Source organism: Panthera leo, chromosome B1 (assembly GCF_018350215.1).
Source record: "Panthera leo isolate Ple1 chromosome B1, P.leo_Ple1_pat1.1, whole genome shotgun sequence".
Classification (NCBI taxonomy): Eukaryota; Metazoa; Chordata; class Mammalia; order Carnivora; family Felidae; genus Panthera; species Panthera leo.
The window spans coordinates 200,698,417-200,723,334 of NC_056682.1; the positions used below are offsets into that span (position 1 = coordinate 200,698,417).

A 24,918-nucleotide genomic window follows, 5' to 3' on the forward strand; every position below is an offset into this window, starting at 1 on the left:
GTTTGGGATGCCCTGGAGGTGAGGCCCGGTTTGGGGGGCGGGGGTAGGGACAGGCTTCTGCTGGCCACGGGGCCCCTCAGTACGCGTCCCCAGGGCCTGCTGCGCACTCGACCGGACGCAAAAGTTGAAATCCCAAGAGGCCTCGGGACTGGCTAAACACAGAGGAGAAGGGCCACCTGCTCTGGGCCGAATGTGCCCCCAGCTGCTGTGTCAAAGCCCCGGGTGTGGCTGTATTTGGAGACGGGGCCTTTACGAAGGTGGTGAAGTTTAGAAAGGTCATGGGGGGGCCCTGATGCGTGGGGTGGGCGCCCTGATGAGAAGAGAGACAGAGCTCGCTGGCTGTCCACCGAGTGAGCACAGAGCCCGAAGGCAGCCGTCCCACCTGCAGCAGCGCCCCCCCCCCCCGAAACGGGCGCCCCGCCACCCTGATCTCAGCCCCCAGCCCCCAGAGCTGTGAGAAGTAGGAGTCTGTTGTTTAAGCAGGGGCCCTTGTTGCCGCGGGCTGGGCTGACCCAAGACGGACCAAAGGGCGGAGTGACGGGGAAGGAGGCACCAGAGTGGAGAAGGCCGGAGCCGGGATCTGGCCGGAGCCGGGAGCACCGGCTGCGTTTCCTCCGCGCAGAACAGCGTTTTTGCCAAGTTACGGTGTGTGTCTCCTGACGCAGCTTCACGCTCAGTGGGGACTGGAGGTGTCGGGGTGGGTGTCCTGGTGCCGGCCTGGAACCGCCGGTCCCCGGGTTCTGGCTGCGCCTGCACGAGCTGCTTGGAGCCCAGCCCTGGGGCGCTGACGGTCACTGAATGGCCCCTCCAGCAGCAGGTGGCTGGATGGTCCGGCCTTGGCCGTGAGGTTCTGGGGCTCCCCCAGGGCGGCTGCAGCAGGGTTTGCGGACGGATGAGGTGGGCTCATCTCCCGGGAATCTGAGACAGACCCGCGGGTCCCCTTGCTGCTGCTCGCCAGGCACGGTGGCCCCACCCCCTGGAGAGACAGGTTCCTTTGAGCCGTGTGTCCCTGTGTCTGTCCTCTGTCCTGCAGGAGGCGGCAGAGTTTGGGGAAAGCAAGCCCAGGGGATGCCGAATGCTGCTGTGATTTCTCCTGGGTCGACGGCCCAGTGCGGAGGAGGCCAGCGGGCTCTCTTCCACACCCGGTGGTCAGAAATTTATCCACCTGCGACTCAGGAAGCCGGAAGTCTGAGCTCCGGGGCTTGACAGGGTCGTTCATTCTGGAAGCTCTGAGGGAGGATCTGTTCCAGGCCCCTCGCCCGGCTGCCAGCAGTTTCCAGCAGTTTGCTCGGCGCTCCTGGGCTTGTGACCACGTCAGTCCAGTCTCTGTGTCCAAAACGGAGTGGCCTTCTCTGTGTGTCTGTGTCTCAGACCCCCCTTCTTGTATAGGGTTCCCAGGCGTTGGATTCGGGGTCTTAAACTCAGGATGCTATCATCTCGAGTTCCCTAACCCTGCAAAGACCCCATTTCTAAGAAGGTCACGATCACGGGTTGCAGGGGTCGGGCTGTGGGCCTGTCACTTTGGGGCCACTGTGTGACCCACTCCAGAGGGGCACGGCGGGAAGGGCACTAAGGAAGGCCCCATGTACGGGGGTGGGGGACCCACAGGGCAGGTGAGGCACAGGGCGGGGAGCCACTACCGCCTGCAGGGGTGGAGGGCGGGACCTGAGCGGGTGGTGGCCGAGGCTCCAGAAGAGGGGAGTGGGGCGCAGTGACCCCCGTCTGCAGCAGGTTGGGAGGTGGCAGACGAACCCCTGCTCAGGTTTCCTGCCTCCTGTCTCCCCCTGGCTGAGCCCACCTGGAGGCCGAGGACGGGGAGGTGGGATGGGATCCTCAGATGAGGTCCAGCCTCTGCACGGGACGGGGCACAAAGGAGGGTCGGGGGGCAATTGGGGACCAACCAGCCAGCCGGGGCTCAGAGGGAAGACGGAGAGGCACACAGTGGCCTACCTGTTGGATGACTTCCCCTCCCCTCCCTGCCTTCCTCTCTCCTTTCCCTTCCCCTCCCCTCCCCTTTCTCCTCCTCTTCTCCTTCCCATCCCTTCTTCCTTCTCCCTCCCCTCTCTCCTCCCCCTCCTCTCCTCTTCCCTTTCTCCCCACTCCACCTCTCCTCCCTCTCTTCCTCTCCTCCTCTTTCCCCTCCCCATCTCCTTTTTCCACTCCCCTCCCCTCCCCGATTTTCCTCCTCCCCTCCACTCCCCCTTCTCCCTACCCCCCTTCCCTCCCTCTTTCAATACCCACATCTGAGCACAAATATAACCAGCTGAGTTGACGCCATTACCCATCACGGGGGCCCCTGACCTGTGTGACGGGACAAGTGACCGGTGACAACCCAGATAGTAAGGGCCGTGGGCTGAGGTGGCTGCAGGTTCCACGCCCACCACAGTGCTGTGTGTGCTGAGTTCTGAGGGGTGAGGACGGGGCTGCTAGGCGAGGAGGGGCAGGAGGTAGGATTGGGATGTGTTCCAGATCTGGGGGAACCGCTCCGCCAAGGCCAGAAGCGGGAAACCGAAGAGCCTGTCACTTCAGCTTCAACAGGGGTGATCGGCCCCAGCGCCCTCACGCTCACGGTACCTGCACCCTCGGAGGTGGATGGCCCGCGGGCTCACATGGGCCCCAGGCCTTTCTGAGGCTGGACCGCAGGAGTGGTGGCAGTGAGTTGGGGGTGGCGGGGGGTGGGGGTGGGGGGGCGGGTAACTGCAGGAACGGGCTCTGGACGGGAAGCTGGAAATGATGTCCCAGAACCGCATCTGCCCCCGAGCCTGGGGCCTGGCTGGCCACGGCCGGGTCAGGTTCACACCGAGGAGATGAGACCCCCACCGTCCGTGGTTTTCGCTAAGTTGCGTGTTTTTAAAGCTTTGTCCCTATTATTCCGTATATTGCAGAAATAAGCAAAGGCCCCTCAAGCGAGAAAGGCAAAGCTGTCTCCCCACCACTGGCTGGAGCGGGGGGTCGGCCCCCTCACTTGTGTTTGCCAGAGCCCCAGAGGCGGGCAGAGCAGTGGGGGAGCTTCCCAGAGGAGGAAAGGGGGCTCAGGTGGGCCTGATGGGAGGCTGGGGCTGCTGGGGAGGCTGGGAGGGCGGGGAGGCCGGGGAGGCCGTGGAGGCCGGGGAGGGGAGGCCAGGGAGGCTGGGGTTGCTCAGGAGGCTGGGGAGGCCCACTGGAAGGGGGCGTCCATGCGGCTGGTCAGGGGAGCGGGTGTGGCTTTCTCGGGTCGGTCCTGAGTCTGAAGCAGGACAGAAATTAGGGAAGCTGTCCGTTATCGATCAAGTCCTGGCCGAAGGTCACAGGGGTCACTGTTTGGGTTCCTGGACTGTGATTAGAGACAGCAATCTGACTTCCTGCAGATCTGACTTACAGCTCCCTGGGCGGGTCACTGTGGGTAAGGGGCCAGTTCCCTGGGCAGGTCACTGTGGGTAAGGGGCCAGTTCCCTGGACGGGTCATTGTAGGTAAGGGGTCAGTCAGCTCCCTGGGCGTGTCACTGTGGGTAAGGGGACGGGTCATTGTGGGTAAGGGGCTGGCTCCTTGGATGGGTCACTGTGGGTCAGGGGTCAGCTCCCTGGGCAGGTTGCTGTGGGCTGCAGGTCAGAGTTCTGTTTTTATATGTGGTCTGGCCACTGTCTGGTCTCTCAGCATCTACTCTGTTTCTTGTCACTGCTCCCTGCTTCCTGGTCTAACCCTCCACGGACCCCAGGGAGGCCCAGGTTGCCTCCAACTCCCACGACCCAAACGGTGCCGAAGGGAACAGGTGCACACTGTCCCCTCCTGGTCCAGTGTGAGAATTTCCTTGACCCCCTACTACCGGGGTGGGGGGGGGCTTGCCCGTCACAGAGCAGCCCCCGTGGCTTCCTGGCACCACTCAGAGGTTCCAGTGGCTTCCGCGGGGAGTCCTCCTGGGTGTTCCTCTCGCCGCAGCACAGCCACCGAGCAGGGTGTGCCCCCCGCCATTGTCCCGGAGTCAGAGTTCGGGCCCCAGGACCTCGAACACCGTAGGAATTCCAGAGAGCGTCTGCAACTGGTCAGACCTATGGGGACCCCGGGCCTCTCCCGACGTAAGGAGCCCTCACCCAGCAGGTGTTGATTCGGCCCTGCTGTCAGCTTTATACCCTGGTCTATTACAGCCTTATCACACACACTCAGTCTGGCTGTGTCTGTGCATCGGGGGTGGCCCTCGTGCTCATTTTAGCTGGCATCGTGGGGCGGAGGCGTCCCTTTGCCAGAGGTGGTGAGTGTTCTGTGGCCAAGAGGACAGACACTGTGCAGGGTGGCTGGGCTCGAGCCACCTTGCAGGTCTTCCTGAGACAGCCGTCCACCGGGCGGGGGCACCTCGAGCGGTGTGGCAGAGGGAAGAGAGGAGCCTGGGTGGTTAAGGAGGGAGGCGGAGGCGGACTGGGCCGCCGGGAAGCGGGGAAGGAGCAGACCAGAAGGCACAGGGAGGCACCGTCGTGTGATGGGCACAGAGGCCTTAGCTGGGGCCTTCCCGCACCTTGCTTCGTCCTGGGCTCCTCCCCAGAGGCGGAGGGATTCCCTGCACCCTCTTTGGGACCGTGCCTCTTTGGTCCTTGGTATGGAAGCTCCGGGCTGGGGAGTCTTGGGCCTCCCCCTTCCCATCCCGCCCGGAGCAGTGACCCAGGAAGGCAGAGCTACTCCGCACACCCAGACTTCTCCTAGGCCGGCTGCTCCAGCAGGACGCCCGCATGGCTCTCCCTGCGCCCCTGCCAGCGCCAGAGATCCGTGACAGGGCTGGTGCCTGCTTCCCACCCGCTGGCTCCTGTGTCCTCTCGGCTGGCCCAGAACCACGGTGGCGCAGTGGGGTGCTGCTCGCTGGCACCCCGGCACCCAGCAGCCTCCCAGAAGGCGCTCCGAATCTTGACCCAGAGGCGGTGGGAGGTCGTCAAAGGATCCCCCCCCCCCCACCCCACCGCCCTGTGTTTTTATTCTGAAACACTTAAAACCTGTAGAAAGATGGAACAAATTTAAAAACGTAAGTGTCTGTCCTTTTCGCTAGAATCTAGGGATTGTTAGCGTTCAGCCACGGCTGTGCGCTCTCTCTCCCTCTTTGCCTCAGATGTACGCGTGCCCCCCTGCCCCCCAACATGGGACACGTGTACCCAGAGCACATGTAGAATACATATCCCGTGCACACCGTCCCGCACACCTTTTTGCTGGCTGAGACAGAGAGTAAGTTGCAGCCATGCGCCCTCACTCCACACCACCTCAGCCCCATTTCCTAGGGACAACAGTGTTTTCCTGCGTAACCGCAACTTCATTGTATTTGTTACCCTTCTCCAGAGGAACAGAACCAACGAGGTGGGTATATGTTACGTACATTTAATACGTAAATACGTGTTGTGCACGTAACATGTGTAACATAAACCATATGTTAAATACAACATGTGTAATACATACAGTATGTTCTCTACGTATGATTTATGTCGAATTTGCATGTGTTACGTATTGTAAGTAATTGGCTTACGTGATTGTGAAAGCCGACAAGTCCGGAACCTGCAGTGTGGGCCACCATGCCGGGGACCCAGAAGAGCTGATGGTGTGCGTGAGGTCTGAAGGCTGTCTGCTAGAGAATTCCCCCTTGCTCAGACAGGCCAGTCTTTTTGTTCTGTCCAGGCCTTTAACTGACTGGACATGGCCCACCCACGTTACGAAGGGCAGTCTGCTTTACCCAGAGGTCACCAATTTAAGTGTTTTTTTAAAAAAAATGACAAAGATGGGGCGCCTGGGTGGCGCAGTTGGTTAAGCGTCCGACTTCAGCCAGGTCACAGTCTCGCGGTCTGTGAGTTCGAGCCCCACGTCAGGCTCTGGGCTGATGGCTCGGAGCCTGGAGCCTGTTTCCGATTCTGTGTCTCCCTCTCTCTCTGCCCCTCCCCCGTTCATGCTCTGTCTCTCTCTGTCCCCCCCCCAAAAAAAAAAAAAGACAAAGAAAAAAAATTTTAATGTTTATTTTTGAGAGAGAGTGAGTGAACGAGCATGTGAACAGGGGAGGGGCAGAGAGCAAGGAGACACAGAATCCAAAGTAGACTCTAGGCTCTGAGCCATCAGTACAGAGCCTGACGCGGGGCTTGAATTCACGAACCGTGAGATCCTGACCTGAGCTGAAATTGGAGGCTTCACTGACTGAGCCACCAAGGCGCTCCTAAGGGTTCATTTTATCCAAAAACACCCTCCAAATTGACACATCAGATTAACCGTCACAACAGCGATCACCTGAAAAAATTGAACATTGATACGATATTATTATCTAAAATAAACGTGCATCCAGATATCCCCATTCCTCTTGACAAAGCCAGGATCCAATCAAGGGTCACATACTGCACTTAGCTGCCATGGCCTCTAGTCCCCTGGAACCTAGAGTAGCTCCCAGCCCCCTTTTGAAAAGCTTTTATGACGTTGGCACTTTAGAAGAATTCCACTTACCTTGCAGAGTGTCTTTTTGGATTCGCCGGTGGTTTCCTCCCCAGTGGATCCAGTTAGACATTTGCCGCGTCTCTCTCCGCGCGTGGTGTAAGGAAGGGCGTGAAGCCGTTTGTCCCTGTGGGTGAGGCTACGCTTGGTTGCCTGGTGAAGGAGGTCTCTGCCAGGGTTCTCGGTGCATGGATACGTCTCCCTGACACCCCCAGGAATTCAGTAACTGGTCCCCAGTCAGTGGGGTGGGGCTCCGAGGCTCCGTCGGCCACGCCGTGGTTTGGGGGTGCATCCGTGGGATGGGGGGTGCAGTGAAATGCTGGTTTTCTAATGAGATTATCCTGCCTGCCGTTAATACTGACCCTTGTTCTTGGGGCTTGCCCTCCCCCACCGCATGTGTATGGATTCCTGTCCCCCCCGGTGTGTGGTATAATCCGTCCTTGTCCCTGTGCTTTTTAAACGTTAAAAAAAAAATTTTTTTTAATTAACGTTTATTTATTTTTGAGAGACAGGCAGAGCATGAGTGGGAGAGAGACAGAGGACGACACCGAATCCGAAGCAGGCTCCAGGCTCTGAGCGGTCAGCAGAGAGCCTGAGGCGGGGCTCAAACCCACGAACTGTGAGATCATGACCTGAGCCGAAGTTGGAAGCTTAACTGACTGAGCCCCTCAGGTGCCCCAGTCTCTGTTCTTTTTAGTGATGAAACGACCCCAGCTTGGCCAGTGGGAGCCTTTCCTCACCATTTTTTTGTTTTTAATTTTTAAATTTTTTGTTATTTTTTTAAATGTTTATTTATATTTGAGAGAGAGAGAGAGAGAGAGAGAGAGAGAGACAAAAAGTGGAGCGGGGGAGGGGCAGAGAGAGAGGGAGACACAGAATGGAAGCAGGGTCCAGGCTCTGAGCCGTCAGCACAGAACCCTACGCGGGGCTTGAACCCACGACTCGTGAGATCATGGACGCTTGACCGACTGAGCCCCCCAGGCGCCCCTCTCCTCCCCATTTAAAGACTTTCCTCATCAATTACTCCATCACACCACAAGGTGTTACATTTGCCCCAGATCCGGAGCCAGCTTTTTTCCCCTAGCAGCTTCATTCCTTTTAGAGGACGGTGTTTTGAAACCAGGTCTTGGTATTAGGTGAGCTCGTTCATCAAAAGATGTTAAGCTACAGTGATTGATCTCTTATTGGCCGATTCCCTCTTTCTCGCGGCAAAGTGCCAGAATGAGAGCGTATGCACTTAGCCATTCCCAGCAGCTATTTCTGTCAGGCTCGGGCCCAAATCCTCCTCTCCCCGGGGATTCTTTCTAAAAGCAGGTCCCCCTCGTCCTGGCAGCCGTGTGGCTGGATTAGCGCTGTCTGTCTTTCATTTGGTTCCCCATCTGCTCCTTCCGGAAGTGAGTAGAGATGGTCCTTGGTTAGGCTACAGCCACGCCGGGGCCCCTGGATTGAGTGCGGAGGCTTCCGGGACTCCCAGGCCACCCAAGGCGGCCCCACCTTGTCTGTCCCGGGGCAGGTGTCCTCCTTACTTGGGGACGGAGGGGGCTTGTGTGAGCAGCTCTCTGGAAACTTGTGGAAGAAACAGTTCTGTCTCAGAGGTGGATGGAATTAGTCTTGTTTCCAAGTTCTAGGGCCCACTTCTGACTCACCTGGACCAGCGAAAGCATTTTAAAAGGGGAAGAACCCAAGCAGGGAGGGCAGGATCTGAAGCGAGGCAGCCTGGCTTCCGCACTCACCGGGCCACCGCACTCAGGCCTCACTGTGCGTGCTCTGGGCACAGAGTAGGGCCACCCGGGCGCTCCCGGAGTCGATAATCTTAAAGGTCAGGGGACCTACGGGAGTCTGCTCTCGACATTGGCACTCAGAGAACCCGACCCCCAGCCCTCGGGAGGATCCGACTTGGGGCCTGACCCCTGCCCACTGTCTGTCCGTCACAGAGAGAGCATGATGAGCCTCTGTTCCCCAGGCTGTGGAACTAAGCTTCCCACCAGCACCATGGGGAAATGCAATAGTGATGATGATGCTTGTAGGCTTTAGAGAAGTAACGAGACCATCGGGGGATCCTGGGCAAGATCTTGGGGCAGGGAGGGGGGCAGAGAGAGGCTCGGGCACCAGCACGCAGCCCTTGGGGCCACGGTTATCTCGGAGCGTGCTTTCTGAGATGCCGAGCAGTGCCTTGACGGGTTCATATGGCCAGGGGACGAGAACCGGGGTCCAAGGCTCCGGTCAGCGGAACCATGGCCCCAAGGGTATTGGGTGCTAATCCTGTGTTATCCTTCCTCGCATGGGGATTTGGCAGATACGATTAAGGATCTTAAGATGGGAAGATTATCCTGGATTATCCAGTTGGCCCTAAATGTAAGCACAGAGGGAGCGGAGGGACATTTGACACAGAAGATGAAGGCCGTGTGACCGCTGATGTATGATGCCGGGCTCCTGGATTTGGAGACGGAAGGAGCCGCAAGCCAAGGAACGCGGCCGCTTCTAGAAGCTGGAAAAGGCCGGGAAATGGGTTCTCCCCTCGCGCCTCTAGAGGAGAGCAGCCCTGCTGGGATTTTATCCCAGTAAAACCAGCTTCAGACTTCCGGCCTCCAGGACCGTCTGAAAATAAATCTGTGTTTTTGTCAGCCACCAAGTTGGTAGTGAGTCATGACAGCGGCCACAGGGAACGAATCCAGGGATGCATGCAGGGAACCTGTCCTGCCTTGAGTTAGGACTGCAGCGGCTGCACCTTGTTAGCGAGGGTGAACCAGAAGCAGACGGACCCTCATGGATACTGTGCTTAAGCTTCATGTGACCTTGACCTCTGAAATTGCAGTGACACCGTCGGGGCGACTCGTGCCCCAGAGACGCGGCAGACAGGAATGGGAGTCCTCTCTGGACAGGGGTCGCGTCATCCCAAAGTTCCGTTTCACAAATCCGGGGTTTGTACACGAGAACAGATCACTGGGCACGTAGGGAGACAAGGCTCTACGGGAACAACGGGCTATAGAAACAGACCCGCGGGACGTCCGGACGGTGGTCAGCACACGAGAACTTTGAAGCGACCGTTTCCTGTGTCCAGAGAGATTAGAAGACAGGATGGACGGATTCCACGGAGAACTGGGAAGTATGAAAAGCAGCCGAGCGGAAGCTCGGGGCCTCAGAAGCACAAGAGGCGGAAGGAGGAGCCGGTGGCTGGGTTTGTCGGCAGGTTAGACGCGGCGGAAGGGAGAACCGGTGACTGGGGAGAAGGGTCAAAGTTAAGAAGCCCAGAACCAAGTGCAGGGTCAAAGGACAGAGAGCCCCTGAAAGAGAGTAACGAATGTAGAAGGTGAGGTACTGTCTGACATCTTTCGTACGTGAGATTGGAGTTCTGGAACATGAGGCAGGAAAATGGGCCAGAAGCAATGTTGAAGAGGTTGGGGCTGGGATCTGGGGTGACGCCTGGGATCTGGGGTGACGCCTGGGATCTGGGGTGACGGCTGGGATCTGGGGTGACAGCTGAGATCTGGGGTGACAGGGATCTGAGGTGAGGGCTGGGATCTGAGGCTAGACTGCAGTAGTTTGTTGGGTTCATCGTAACACAGTCCCACAGCCTGCAATCTACTTTATCGTGGTTCTGGAAGCCAAAGGTGTGGGTGGGTGGTTTCTCCCAAGGCCTCCCTCTTTGGCTCACAGAGGTGGGCTTCTCGCCGTGTTCTCACGTGGCCGTCCCCTGCCCACACACATCCCTGGTGTCTCTCTGTGCGTCCATTTTTTCCTCTCAGAAGGACATCGGATTGGATTAGGGCTCAGCCAGAAGCCTTAACTTAATCACTTTTTTATTTACTTTTTAACTTGTATTTATTTATTAAAAATTTTTTTTCATAATGTTTATTTATTTTTGAGAAAGAGAGAGACAAAAAGTGGAGCGGGGGAGGGGCAGAGAGAGAGAGGGAGACACAGAATCCGAAGCGGGCTCCAGGCTCCGAGCCATCAGCCCAGAGCCCGACGCGGGGCCTGAACCCACGGACTGCGAGATCATGACTTGAGCCGAAGTCGGACCCTTAACTGACTAAGCCATAAGCCACCCCAGTGTCCCTAATCACCTTTTTTTTAAAAACAATTTTTAAATATTTAAATTTATTTTTGAGAGACAGAGACACAGTGCGAACGGGGAAGGGCAGAGAGAGAGGGAGACAGAATCCGAAGCAGGCTCCAGGCTCCGAGCTGTCAGCACAGAGCCCAACTCGGGGCTCTAACTCACAGACTGCAAGGTCATGACCTGAACTGAAGTTGGACCCTTAGCCGACTGAGCCAGCCAGGCGCCCCCCCATCACCTTTTTAAAGACACTACCTCCAAATAGTCACATCCAGAAGTCCCGGGAGTAGGAGCTTCGACATAGGCATTTTTGGGGGATGGCGTTGGGGGAAGGGACACAGTTCAGGCCACAGCAAAGATAGGAAGCCATCGATTCAGGAATCTGGGTGAACCCAAGCGGGGCAGATAAAGCAAACCCACGTCTCTCCACCCCGCGGTGAAACTGCCACATCCGAAAGATACAGGGAAGTCTTCAAAGCAACCAGGAGTAACGCTCGGTTGGCCTTCAAGGGAACAGCCACTAGGACGTCAGCTGGCTTCTCAACAGAAACTACAGAAGCCAGGAGATAGCGAACAATATCCTCACCTAGCGGGAAGAAGGACATGCCAGCATGGACTTCTACACCAAGGATGTCCTTTCAGTTTCAACCAGAGTCCCCATAGCAGCCTGGGTCCTGGCGGGAGAAAATGCAGTGGGTCAAACAGGAAGTTTAAAGTGAAGGACCACTGGGGCGCCCGGGTGGCTCAGTCCGTTGAGCGTCCGACGTCAGCTCAGGTCACGGTCTCACAGTTCGTGAGTTCGAGCCCCGCGTCGGGCTCTGGGCTGACGGCTCGGAGCCCGGAGCCTGCTTCCGATTCTGTGTCTCCCTCTCTCTCTCTCCCCCTCCCCTGCTCATGCTCTGCTTCTCTCTGTCTCTCAGAAATAAATAAATGTTCAAAAAAAAAAAAAAGTGAAGGACCTTTGAACTCTGGTTTGTGACTGTAATATCCAAGGACTCTATATGGTACCCTAGGCACCATATAGAGAGAGAAAAGGACGAAAGAACTCGGAGGGGGCCTCCCTAGGCAGGGTTCAGAGCGTACTGGAGAAGGTGTGGTTCAGCCCGCCAGACGGCGGAGAAGCTCGCTGGGTTTCCCAGACGGGAGCCGGTCTGGAGTCCTCGGGCAGGCGGCCACCCTCTGGAGTACAGTCAGCGGTCAGCAGCAGGCAGGGCGGCTGTCCAGAGAGGGCGGGGGTCTGGGGTGCAAGAGAGCTGTGCTGGGGGGGGGGGCCTGGAGAGGGACGGTGGCCCGGTGGGAACACCCTGTAGAAAGCAGAGCAGTGGTTTCCAGAGAGAACGGGATGGGGAGGAGGGAGAGGCACGTAGATAGGGTCAGAGCTTAGCAGATTTTATACCTTAAATAAACATTTTTGTTGTGGGTCAATTACATCGCAATCACGCTGTTGAGGAAAAGCGCGGTGTTTAGGGATGCAGGTTACTGGTGGCTTTATAAAGGAGAGGAGGGAAGTGTTTCACACACAAGTCAGGACAGTGTGTGACCTCTGGTAGGGGTTGTGCTGGGAGGGGCGCTTCCGCAGGCCTTGGGAGCGCCCTGTTTTTTGACCTGGATTGTAGTTTCGTCGGTATTTACTTCGTGATCGACTTTTGAACTTCAGAGCAGGGAAAAAGTAGGACCCGGTGTTGCAGAAGAGATGTCTGTGCTCAGTTTCCCTCCCAGCTGCTCCCCGAGTGCGGGCCTGGGGGCCGTGGGGGGACCCCTGTTGGCTCTGCACCCCTCCCGCCCCCCCACCGCAGGACAGACGCCAGAGTGTGAGCTGAGAACGGAAGGGGGACAGCGTGGACGGGCCTGTCCCACACGGAAGTGCGGGTGCACTCTGGCCAGGGTCTCGGGGCCACAGAGGGTCACTGCCAGCCTTAGTCTGCAGTGGAGGGTCATGGGTGAGCCCCCCAGATGGGCAGGGGTGTCTGAGGTCGGTGGTGAGGGTGGCCCTGGCAAGGGTGTTGCCCACTCATGTGGGACATTTAGTGGCTGGGGATGACGGGAAGGAAGGTGACCCCAGTGTCACTGAACTTCTCTGAGTTTCAGGTCCCTTGTATTTATTTATTTTAATGTTTATTACTTTTTTTTCCTTTTCCCTTTTTAAAAATTATTTGTTTTTGTCTTGGTTTGTTTTTAATTTACATCCAAGTTAGCATATTGTGCAACAATGATTTCAGGAGTAGATTCCTTAGTGTCCCTTCCCGATTTAGCCCAGCCCCCCTCCCACAACCCCTCTGGTAACCTTCTGTTTGTTCTCCATATTTAAGAGTCTCTTATGTGTTGTCCCCCTCCCTGTTTTTATATTATTTTTGTTTCCCTTCCCTTATGTTCATCTGTTTTGTCTCTTAAAGTCCTCATGAGTGCAGTCATATGATATTTGCCTTTCTCTGACTAATTTCGCTTAGCAATGTTTATTACTTTTGAGAGAGAGACAGAATGTGTACATAAGGGTGGGGGGGAGGCAGAGAGAAGGGGGGACAGAGGCTGTCAGCACGGAGCTCAACGCGGGACTCGAACTCACGAACCTCGAGATCGTGACCTGAGCCGAAGTCAGACGCTCAACTGAGCCCCCCAGGCGCCCCAGGTCCCCCATCTTTAAATGGGAATAACAGACATTACAGCATAGGACGCCTGTTGGACGCCTGTGCTCGTGGCTTATTACCGATGCTTCTGGCTTTCATCTCAACAGTGTCCCTGTTTGGTCTGGACAGTGAAGGTCGGTCATCCCAGTCACAGGGACGTTGGGACGATCCTATGTCAAGTGCCTCACTCACCACCCTGCACAGGTTCGTGCTCAACTAACTCGGGCTCTGGACCAGCTGCCTCCGGGTCCGTCCCCGAGAGCGATCAGATATCCTAGTCCAATCCTTTCTTTTCGAAAATAATGACCCGACTTTGAGGTCTCTGTTGAGAGCAATGAGGGTGATGAATGACCTTTCTTGGATACCTGCAAGTTAAGAACACCTGTCCATTCAACCACCCACCCGTCCAACCACATCCGTCCATTATGACATCACGCAGCCATCTATCTGTCCACGTATACATCTGTCCCACAAATACCCATCCGTTGTAGTGTCTCTCCTTCCACCCACCCGCCCACCCACTCAGCCGTCCATCTCTCCACTTGTCTGAACATCCATGCACCTGTTTGGCTAACATTCCCCCGGCTCAGTCTCCGGGGGTGGCCTTGCCTGTTATTTCGTTGGGAAGTAAGAACAGAAGAGCTCCCCCTCATTCTCTGGCTGCCACCTGTGCGCACTCACCAGCGTCTGTCCTTGTCACCCCTCCTTTCCTGTTGTTATGAGGATGAACTCTCTCTTCTCTCTGCGCTGGTGCCCGCCCTCCCTCCCTCCCTTCTGGATCCTTCCGCTAGCACAGGAGCACAGGCGGTTTATTCCTGCCATCCTCACAGAAAACTCTCCTGGCCCCAGCCTGCAGCACCAGCCCCTTTCGAGGCCTGTGCTCTGCTCCTCCCCTCTGGCCACCACTCTCCCCTACAGTCAGGCGCTCCCCCCGCTGCCCCGGGGAAACTGGTGCCTCGGGTTCAGCCATGGCCTCCGCGCTGAGTACCGAGTACCACGGTCAGTCCTGATCCGCACCTTGTTCCGTGAATGTGCTGCCTTTGACTTTGTCCTTTGAAAGAGTTTTCTCTTGTTTCCCGGCCCGCCCGCGTTCCCGCCTGCCCCCTGCCTTGCTGACCGCCCTGGGTCTCTCCTCCTCCTCTCCCAACTCGAGGACTCTCATGTGCCCCGGAAGCAGTTCCCGGACTCTCCCCGCATTACTCGGTGCATGTGGCCTTGAGATCTCATCCAGTGCTTTCTATGAGCACGGGTGCCCCCCTGGCAGTCCCTGTCCCAGATCACCCCCCCTTGGCCCCAGCCTCACGTGTCCCACTGCTTGTGCGGCCCCCCACTGGCCTGTGTGACGGGCACTCGAACTCTGCGCGTATGAGCGTGAATGTCCGGCCCTCCCCCTCCTCCTCCCTCCTCCCAACTTACTTGATGGCTGGTTCTCCTCTCTTAGCTTACCTGCTCCTGCCACACTGGCCTCCTCCCAGTTCCGAGAAACCACCAGACACACTCCTGCCTCAGGACCTTTGCTGTTTCCTCCACCTAGAATGCTCCTTCCCCAAATATCCACATGGCTTCTTCCCTCACCTCTTTGGGGTTTTTGTCAAGTGCCCTTGCTTAGTGAGGCTAGTGCCTCATGGAGCGTTTAAGAGGGCACCTTGCTTGAGCTCTGGTCCTCTGGGGCCGCGTTGCAGGGGTCCGCGGGTGCGAGCATGGGGGTGGGTGGCATGTGTCCGCTCGGCTCTCCCCTCCTGCTTCTCACCGGTCAAGGCCCACGCCCGGGGAGCTGACTCACTCACAGGTCCGGCTCTCCCCGCCCAGCCCCTTGCTGGCCATTCGGGTGGCAGAGCCCAGGTTGCAGTGTGTGATGTGTTCTCCACATCTGAAAGCGCAGGGCCCGGGCACGGGGTGGGGGGGGGGGGGCGAGCGGGGAGGCAGGGGCAGGAGACGGGCCAGGACGCTGGAGCTGTGGGCACACCCTCACCCCTGCCCTGGCCCCGCCTTGCTCTCTGCTGCTCCCTTGGGACGAGGAGTCCGACGCACTCTGGAGCTTTATTTATTTCTGTGTTTAGTGTCCCCCTCCCTCCACTTGACGGTAGGCTCAAGAGGGCGGGACTTACCGCGCTGTCTCTCACCGCTGTTCCTGTCGGTGAGGCCGGTGCCCGCTCCGTCCCGGGCCCCAGCAAATACTCGATGAATGAAGGAAGAAAAGACAATTCTGTGTCATCGACCCAAAGAAGAGTCTCTTTGAGTGGTAGTTTTAATGCCATAGGGTTACATTTCCTTCCCTGAGTCTTACACTGTCTCTTGATTCTGTGCAGTGGATGATGCTTATTTAACCACATCGTGAGAACCTACCTCTAGACGAGGCGCACAAGGCTTCACCAGGTCCAGGCGACAGGATGTGAATGTTTAAAGCGAGCCATTGTAAAATAAACAAGTGCGCGTGTGTCGGGGAGGGCCGGTGTCTGGAAGGATCAACGCCCTGTTCGTGATGCTGGTCTGGACGGGGGTGCGGGGGGAGCCCTTATGTGTTTCCTGTATATTTCTTTATCTGCCTCTGGACTGTCAGGGTCCTTTTTTTTTTTTTTTTTTTTTTTAACAAGCATGCATCCCTTCTAGATTCAATTTTTAAAAATTTAAAAATTTTAAAAAATTAAAAAAAAAAGTCCAGTTGAGGATCTGGAAAAATGACCCTCAGTCCTGAGTCCAGGCGAGGCCCCTGGGGTCAGAGGCTGTGAGGAGCCCTGGGCAGAGTGGCCAGGCCCTGGGCGTCTCTGGAGACATCCTCCCCGTGGGCATGCCCGGGGAACTGGGGCCAGAGCTCCGTTTCCTTCTGGAAGGGGCATCTCAGAGGCCAGCTTGTTTTCAGTTCTGCATGGCTCATGGCTGGCGGCCTCCCCACTCTGTCTGTTGCGCCTGCTGTTAACACCAGGCCGGACCCTTGAACTTAGACCATCAGGATGCTGCTCGACGTAGAGCAGGTGTGACCTCGGGCCAGTCACTTCACTCATTCGTTTGTTCACTGGTTCATTATTGCCTGCAGGCCTCCTTTGCACTGAGCCTCCTGTGTGATGAATAGGACAGAGCTGTGGGCCTCAGGGAGCTCACAGGCTAGTGGGGGGGACAGACACACACCTGGGTCACGCCAAGAGCTGTTCACTCCATGCTCGTCTCCCATAGGTGGGCAGTGTGTAGGCTCTGCTCTGGATGGGGGGAGGGGGCAGAGTCCCACAAGTGGGCTTCCTGGAGGAGACGGCGCCTGAGCTGATTCAGGCATAGCCAGACAGGTGGGGGAGGCGGGGAGTGGGGCCAGAGGATTGGAGGTGTTCCAGGGGCAGAGGCCAGGCAGTGGCCATCCTGGTGGGATGAGGGGGGTGACGGTAAAGAGACACATGGAAAGGGGGCTCAGGGTGGGGCTCAAATATGGAACCCCACCCCCTCTGGGGGAGTTTGGGCTGAGGTGGGGCCTCCAACCTTGGTCTTGCCCCTTGACTGCCTTGATGAGGTGGGTCAGACACCTTTACCCTTTGGAACAACCGGCCCCGGTCACGGGTCATAACCGGCTACGCCGTGGATGGTGCCCCGTAAACCTCCCCAGACCCCGCCAGGCAGCATCGTGTGTCCTCGGGGCCTCGGACTGCACAGCGTGCTGCCCTTGGGGAATCTAGGGCTCGGTGGGGGGGGGGGGGGTCGCATGAGTGGGGTGGCGGGAGGGAGGGAGCCTGGCGCTGGACCCCCCGGATGGCGGCTTTCTCCAAGTTGTGTCAAATCCTTGGATTTTAAACGTCAGGCCTACGTATTAGAACCAATTAAGAAGTTTTTATTTTTTTAAATTTTAAATTTTTATGTATCTTGTTTTTGAGAGAGAGTGTGTGTGTACACAAAGAGAGAGAGAGAGAGACTGTGAAACAGGCTTCATGCTCAGCGTGAAACACGGTGTGCGACTTGAGCAAAAACCAAGAGTTGGATGTTCCAACTGATTGAGCCAGAAGTTTTTAAAAATACTTAAAACACGCAGAAAAATTCAGAAAGTGACTAAAAAGCACCCGCGTACCCACCATTGACACTGTTTACGATTGTAGGTTTCTTTCTTTCCAGAAACAAACGGGAGACTTGATGTTGCTGATGCAGAACGGGCACTGCCCATCCCCCTCCCCCCGCCCCACAAGTAACTGCCGTCCCCATGTTTTTAAAAAAAAAATTTTTTTTAATGTTTATTTATTTTTGAGAGACAGATCATGAGTGGGACAGGGACAGAGAGAGGGGGAGACACGGAATCCCAAGCAGGCTCCAGGCTCCGAGCTGTCAGCACAGAGCCCGACGCGGGGCTCGAACCCACAAACCGCGAGATCACGACCTGAGCCGAAGTCCGACTCTTAACCGACTGAGCCACCCAGGCGCCCCATTGCCGTCCCCATGTTGAAGGCTGTCCTTCCCACGAGGCTCTGTTCTTATGCTACGCTGTCCCGCGTCTGCACAGACGGCTGCGTAGTTCATTCCTCTAGCAACTTGCTCAGCTCGCTACACGGGCTGCTGTTTGACACTTGCCCCTGTCGGTGCGTGAGGACCCAGCTCGCTCATCCAGTTCATCTGGCTGGACTGAGCTGCGCGGAGGGGCCGGTGGGTGGATTTCATTTTCACCTTGATCCTCGCTGTGTTAGTTTCCTGTCGCTGCAGAACAGATCCCCACACAGGGAGTGGCTTGAAACACCACCCACGTATTCTCTCACGGCCCATTTGTTATTTATTACCCTGCGGGCTGGGGGTCTGCGCAGGGGGTAGCTGGGTGCACCGCTCAGGGTCCCAGCGACCTCTCTCCGGAGTGACCCTCGAGTGACCACACCCCTAGACCTCTTACTCGGTGAGGACAGTACCTTTTCTTTACGGTGTGAGTCATTTTGAGTTGAGATGTATTTGTTGTCAAAGGCAGCCGTAACTCACAAAGCTTCTGAAGCTCAGAGAGGTTGCAGACGGTCCCACGTAGCCGGCTGGTGGTGGCCCACATTTGCGCCCCGGCCTAAAGCTGTCACACGTACCTGCCGAGCAGGGGGCGGAGCGTTGGTTCCCGGGGGATGCCATAACGGCACGCACACACTCGGGAGGTATTCTCTCGCGGTTCTGGGCCCCGAAGCTCAGAATCCAGGTGTGGACAGCGCTGGTTCCTTCGGGGGCCCTGAGGGAGAACCCGTCCCGGGCCTCACCCGTGTCCCCGGCGCTCCTTGGGGAAGCATCACCCCCGTCTCTGCCTCCGTCTGCACCTGCCGTTCTCCCTGCCTGTGTCTAACTGTCCCCTTTCTGTAAGGACACCAGTCGTGCTGGGTTGCGGCCCCCCTGCTGCAGGGTGACCTCAGTTTATTGATTACTCCTGCCACGGCTGTCTCCAAATCAGGTCGTGTCCTGAGGTCCTGGGGTTAGGACTTCAACCTACAATTTTTGAGGGGGCGCAAGTGAACCCATCACGGACAGTTGCTATTGTTATTAACCTCACTGTTTCGTTGAATTTCGTCTCCATCGCACCGACCCCTTATGCAAACTGGAAACTGGGATGTCCTCCTTGGTTCTGTGGCCAGAGCAGGGGGATGAGAGACGGAGGGCAAGGCGGGGCCCCAGCGCTGGTCCTGCTGTTAACTGCGCCTGGGGCCACTTGGCCCGACCCTCACTTCTCTCAACAGGTGTAAGGGGAGCCAGGCCCCGCCTCCTGTCCCCTGGGGCGGCCCCGAGTGTCCTCTCACTGTGAATGGGCTTAGGGACCCCAACCGTGCTGGCCGTGGGTCACTCATTCGGGGTTGGAAGCTGCCAGAACCTTGGTCACCGAGAGGGGGAAGCCCACAGGGACAGGGACAGACGTGGGGCGCCAAGGGCTCCAGCCGAAGACGCGTCTCGGGAGGATTCTGTTGCGGGTTGACTTTGGGCACATCTCACGGCTCTGGACGGCTCTGAAGTGGCCGCACGACCAAAGACCAGGAGGGCGGGGGACAAAGCCCGTGTTCCCCCCAGGAATAGACTTTCCGAGATTTGTCTGGTGAGAGAGAGGAGCGCCTCGAAACAAAGGTTTCCAGGAGGGAGAAGAGCGGTCCACTTGCTAAGTAGACCAGAAATAATGCACGTAAGTGCTGCTGTATTAACATGCTTGCTGTCGCTGTCTGACCAGGCTTTCTTGGGGGCCTCATCTATAAGTCATGAAACACAAAACACATTTAAATTGCCCCGAGGTTCTAACACAGCCGAGACAGCTTGTCGGAGTCAGAACACGGGTTCCCTAACGTCCGGGAGCTAATAGAGTGAGGGATGCGGGCCGGGGAGAATTAAGTGATCTCTTGGCCTGTGCTGAGCCGGCCTGTCCAGCGCTGCCCCGCGCCTTTGCCCTCAACGAGGCCGTGAGATTGGAAAGCGTCTCTCCGAGTGTGTGACCTTGGGTATGTCACCTCGTCCCCGGTTACCAGTGAAGCTTCTCCCCTGTGAGGTGCGGCGGCCAGACAGCATCTTTCGGGGGGTCAGGGGATGATGGTCAGTGAAGTCGACGAGGGCCTGGCGCAGGGATGGCGTCCAGAAACGTCCGGCCCTCCCGGGGACGCTGGAAGCCATGCTCTTGAGAACCGGAGTGCGAGTTCTTCTGGGCGTCCTTTTCTGTTCTCCCCGAAATTTGCTCTCAGTCAGCGTCAACGCTGGGGAAAACGGTGCGCCATGCTCCAGGGAGGTCAGAGATGCACATCCCCCCTGCTTTAGCAGGTCCGCTGGGACGCTCCTGCTCCCCGTGGGCAGGGAGGGACACGCACGCTGTTCCTGGAGGCCTGTCTGCAGTGGTCCACGTGGGGACAGCCCGGGGGGGTGGTGCCGTGTCCACACAGTGGGAAAGGATGTAACCCACAACGGGACCCTCTGGCCGTCTGTTGTGATGGGAACCCATGTGTGACAACAGGGGTGAGCCTTGTAAATACGGCGTTGAGTGAAAGCAGCCAGACTCGGGGGTCGGCGTCCACTTCTGTGACGTTCGGACGACAGGCCAAGGGCTCCGGGTTTGGACGCGCGGTGGGTGCAGAAGCACTCGGTGCAGCCAGCCGCCCTGAGTTCACGGTCCGGATCCTGGTGCCCTCGGGGTGCTATCCTCAGGGAAGGCACAGGGGCCTCTGGGGGCCGGCCCTGTTCTGCCTCTTGATGCTGGCGGTGGCACTTCTGTTCGCCATACTCTTGCGCACGCGGATTCTACCGTGTCTGGTTTCAGTTGTGGCCCCTGCCACTTCGTGCGTTGGGAGTCCTAACCCCCAGGGCCTTGGCACGTGACCTCCTTTGGAGACAGGGTCTTTGCTGTGGGGTCGTCGGGGTGGGCCTGATCCTGCACGACTGGTGTGGTTGCAGAAAGGGCAAGTTTGGGCGCAGAGCTGGGCGTGCGCAGGGGGCGCGCCCCGGGAAGGTGACGGTAGAGGTCTCCAGAGGTGCCGGCAAACCCCGTGCCTCGGGGGGAGGGAGGCCTGGGACACGTTCCCCCTCACAACCCGCAGACGCAGGCAACCTGCCGCCACCTTGTTCCGGAACCGCCGGCCTCCGGAGCTGCCAGACCGTCGAGTTCTGTTGTTTCCGGCCCTCAGTTGGTGGCACTTTGTCACGGCTGCTCTAGGAAACCAATGAATGTGCAATAGAAAAGGAAAAAGAGAAAAAGAAGCCTTGCATTCAAGTCTTGGGCCACAGCACTTCTGATTTAGGTCATGGTGGACGGGAGGACCCATGCCCCCAACCCAAACCCCTCGTGTCATTCTCTCTGCCACCTGTTTTGGTTGGCGAAGCCCAGAAGAGATCTCTGTTCCCCACAAAAGGGCCACGGTGGGTTCAGAGAGGAACCCTCAGGGCTGACTCCGGGTTCAGGGCCACCCGGTCTCCCAGAATTCTGCTCTGGGGTGTCAGAAGCTGCTGCCTCTCTCCCTCTCCTGGTGAGACCAGCATTAATTGCGTCATGAGTGGGATTAGACATCGTTTCTAACAAGGGCCTTTTATGCCTGGTGGGAGAGAGGCCTTGGGGTCTGGCCGGAAAGAAGTGCATATGACCGTTCATGGGTCAGGGCTGGGGGCATCACTAGCTCAGCCCCGCCGTCCCTCGGCCCCCTGGCGGGGGTGGAGACTTGCAGGTTCAGGAGGCAGGGACCCTTGGCCACAACCCCAGATCACCACTTACAGGTGCCCTGTGTTCGTCTCCTGGGAACACAGGCGGGGGCTTGAAGAGCAGACGTTTATTCTCTCACGTTCTGGAGGCTGGGAGTTCAAGACCACGGCGTGGGCAGGTGGGTTCTCCTGAGGCCTCTCTCCTTGGCCTGTAGACGGCCGTCTTCTGCCTGTGTCTTCACGTGGTCGTCCCTCTGTGTCTCTATGTCCTGATCTCCTCTTATAAGGACACCAGTCAGATTGGATCAGGACGCACCCTACGAATCTCATACTGGATCAGGGCTCACCCAGGTGACCCCTTTTGACTTGGCTACCTCTTTTTTCTTTTTTAAGTTTATTTATTTATTTTGAGAGGGGGGGAGAGAGAGCGAGGCAGAGAGGGGGACAGAGAGAATCCCAAGCAGACTCTGGGCTGTCGGTGCAGAGCCCGTGCAGGGCCCGAACCCACAAACTGTGAGTTCATGACCTGAGCCAAAACTGAGAGTCAGATGCTCAACCGACTGAGCCACCCAGGCACCCCTAACTTAATCGCCTCTTGAAAGACCCTACCTGCAAACACAGTCACATTCTGCGATATTGAGGGTGAGGGCTTGAACATGTGAATTTGGGGGGGGGGGACACAACTCGGCCCATAAACTCTTTAAGTTGTAGTTCATGCAGCCGTAAAAGGACAGTAAGAATGCCATCGGTGTCCTAAGGGGTGTCCCAAGGACCGCGTGCAATCCTTTAACTTCCGAGCGTCCAAGAAAGGGCATCTTCTGAGTGTGCAGACCAGACGCGTTTGCCACTCTCAGACCCCTTCTCTGCCCTTCCCCACCCTGCTCCGGCCCCGGAGGGCTGACCTCTGTGGACCTGCTCCCCCAGGCTGGCCTCAGACTTGCTGCCGGGCTCAGCCAGTGGGAGGCGCCCGCAGGAGACTGGAGGGTGGCCGAGAGAGGCCAGGGTACTTCTCCTTCACTCCTCCCTGCCTGGCCTTGGTTCTGGAAGGGGCTGTGCCCTCCTCTTTGGGTCACAGATCCTGTCCGGGGGCCCCTCCCTCAGCTGTGAAGTCCGTTTCCTGCTTTTGACCCTGGAGGACAACACCTTCTGTTGTGTGTTCCTCAGACCCAGCCCAGGCTTGTGCAATAGCCCTTTCCTCGAACCCCATTGTTCCCCTCTGAGTAAGGCTCCCATGCACCTCGTGGATCCTTCCCGAATGCCCGTGATTCTGGAATGACCCTATGCCCAGCTTAGAGAGGAGGTATTTAGGGAACGTTCCCTGAATCGAATTCGTGATTTTCAAAGAGCCCAAAGCCCTTGGACTAAAGCATTTTAAAAATGCAAAGTTATATGATTATTCATATATTATTCATCCAGGGAGTCTTGGAATTTCTGTAGGCATAAGCTGCCTGGCTTTCTGGGGCCTGGTTGGTTTTCCGTAATGAAAGCGAATGCCCTTTCGTGTCCCGGCCTGAGGTTTCTTTCCCTGGGTTTTCTGTATCACCGCACTGAATGAGGAGGGCGGGGCAGAAGCTGCCAGAGGATAAGGAGGCCGAGAAGCCCAGGGGAAGGCGGTGAGTCCAGGTGTGACCCCCCCAGGGGGTTGCGGTGGGGGTGAGCGTGGTGACCCCTTGGAGAGGAGAGGCACCAGCTCGTAATTCAAACGGGAAAGGCACAGAACCCCCCGCCAATCCACCTGCAGAGTGGCCCCCCGCGTATGCTTTCCAAAGGGGCAATAGGGCCAGGGCCCCCTCTGTCTCAAGGCCCCACAGTGACCCCCTTTGCCTGGGGAATAAGGTCTGAGGCCTTCAGATCCGTGTCCCGGCTCAGCCCTCCAGCTCACCGCCTCCGTGCTCCTCGCCTGCCCACCGTGCGGCAGACCCCTCCCCGAGTTATTTGTGGCTTGCACCCTCGCCCAGGCTGTGCTCTCCGCCCGGGATGCTGTCGCCTGCAGTCGAAAGCCTCTCAAGATGAAGAAGAATGTCCGGGGTGAAAACGAAGACAAGCTGACTCCTTTGTGAATGACCGGGAGCTTCTGCAGGGAAGGCGCTGGTCCCGGAACAACGGGAGACGCCCGGCTCTTTCTGGCTGTGGGCCCACCGCCCTCTTCCCACTGACCCGGTGGCCCCCACGGTGGTCCTGGGTGGGAATCTCTGGCTTTAGAGTCAAGCAGACGTGGGGCCCAGTCCCGGCCCTGCCCCTTGCTAGCCGTGGGGCTCTGGGCAGTCCCTCAGTCTATTCATCTGGGAAATGGGGAAAGGATGCTCGTCGCACAAGGCTGAAGGAGGTGACTCATGGAAAGAGCTGGCCCGCGGGTGGCCCACAGGACTCACTCCAGAAACGGCCCTGGCTGTGATTTTAGGGCTGGTGTTCAGGGCTGGGGCTCCGCTGGGATACCTGTGTTGAGGCGGGTCTGGGGTGGGACCTGTTGCACAGAGTTGTGATGGTAGGGTTCTTGGACTGGAGGCCGGGCTGCGAGCGAATGACCACCTGGCATGAATTTCCGGCTCCTCGGGCCTCCCCAGATTCGGGGACAGTCTGTCGCCAGAGCCTGTGATGGGGCTGGGCTTGCGGGTGGCGAGCAGGGAGCCCCACGCTGAGTCTGTTCTGTGCTGGATGCCCGGACACGGCGGCGTGACTCGAAGCCTCCGCCCCTGACAGCTTGCCATCCAGTGGCGGAAGCTGATGTGCTCACGGACAGTGCCAACATGGAGTGAGGGGGGCCCGTGGGAGGACGGGGATCGCCACCCTCCTGAGGATGTGGGTGGTCAGGGCAGGCTCCTTGGAGGAGGTGACGGTGAACCAGCTTCAACTGAACAGCGGAGTGGGAAGGAGGTGGCAGGGCAGAGGGGCCCGGGAGCGTAGACTGAGTCACCTACAGACTCGGGCAGGTGGTGCGGAGTGCCGGGAGAAGGGCGGCGGGAACCTCGGGCACCTTGGTGGAAGTGGCCCCGGGGGGGGGGGGGGGGGGCCCGAGGCTGAGGCCGTGGTGTCACCGCAGGCCCCCCGAAGCCATCCCTCCAGGCTGAGCAAAGCCCACACTCAAACTTGAAAGAAGAGGGGTGTCAGCTGGGGACACCATAACGAAGCAACACAGACAGCGGCGTGGGGGGGGGGGGCGGGTGTGGATTAAAGAGCAGAGCTTCAGGCTGGGAAGTCCCAGGTCACCGGGTCACAGCTGCAGGGGCCTAGGAGCGTTCTTCGTCCTGGCTTTGCAGGCAGCCGCCTCCTTGCTGTGACCTCACGCGGCAGAGACAGGAGCATGCTCTCTTAGAGGGTGCAGATCCCGTCCTGGGGGCCCCCTCTCATGACCTCAGGACCCCATCACTTCCTAAAGGCCCCGCCTCCAAAGACCACCACACTGGCGGGTAGGGCTTCCGCATTTGAACTTGGGGAGACGGAACCCAGTTCCTGACAGAGGGAAAGACCTGACTCCCGGCCCCTTTCTCTCTTCTCAGGGCACCGCGAACCCCACTGTCTCGTGTGTTTGAAATCTGCTGATTTTACCAAACGTGATCAGACGCTGGGGAACGACTCCTGCCCCCGCCCAACCCTCCTCTCCCCCCCCTTCGTCCCCCCACCCCGTCACCCTGCTGGCCTCCAGCCCAGTTAAGGGGAATGTCCACCGCAGAAGGCCCAGTGCTTCAGAGAGGATAAAACACCCTCTAAATGCACATTATTGTTATTTT

At 57.9% G+C, this 24,918-nt stretch overlaps 1 protein-coding gene and 1 long non-coding RNA gene across 2 annotated transcripts in view; both read left to right on the forward strand.

Annotated features, from left to right (window-relative positions):
• LOC122218545 overlaps positions 1 to 23,250 on the forward strand; it is a 38,256-nt gene extending 15,006 nt beyond the window's left edge. The window contains exons 6-7 of the mRNA XM_042936745.1: positions 21,296 to 21,369; positions 23,060 to 23,250. Coding sequence (XP_042792679.1) covers positions 21,296 to 21,369; positions 23,060 to 23,250 — 265 coding nt within the window. The remainder of the gene's footprint in view (positions 1 to 21,295; positions 21,370 to 23,059) is intronic.
• LOC122218651 lies at positions 3,305 to 6,905 on the forward strand. Its single transcript, XR_006202045.1, has 2 exons — positions 3,305 to 5,311; positions 6,441 to 6,905. It is a non-coding gene; the product is annotated as an uncharacterized LOC122218651 (long non-coding RNA).
• Positions 23,251 to 24,918: the final 1,668 nt, after the last annotated feature.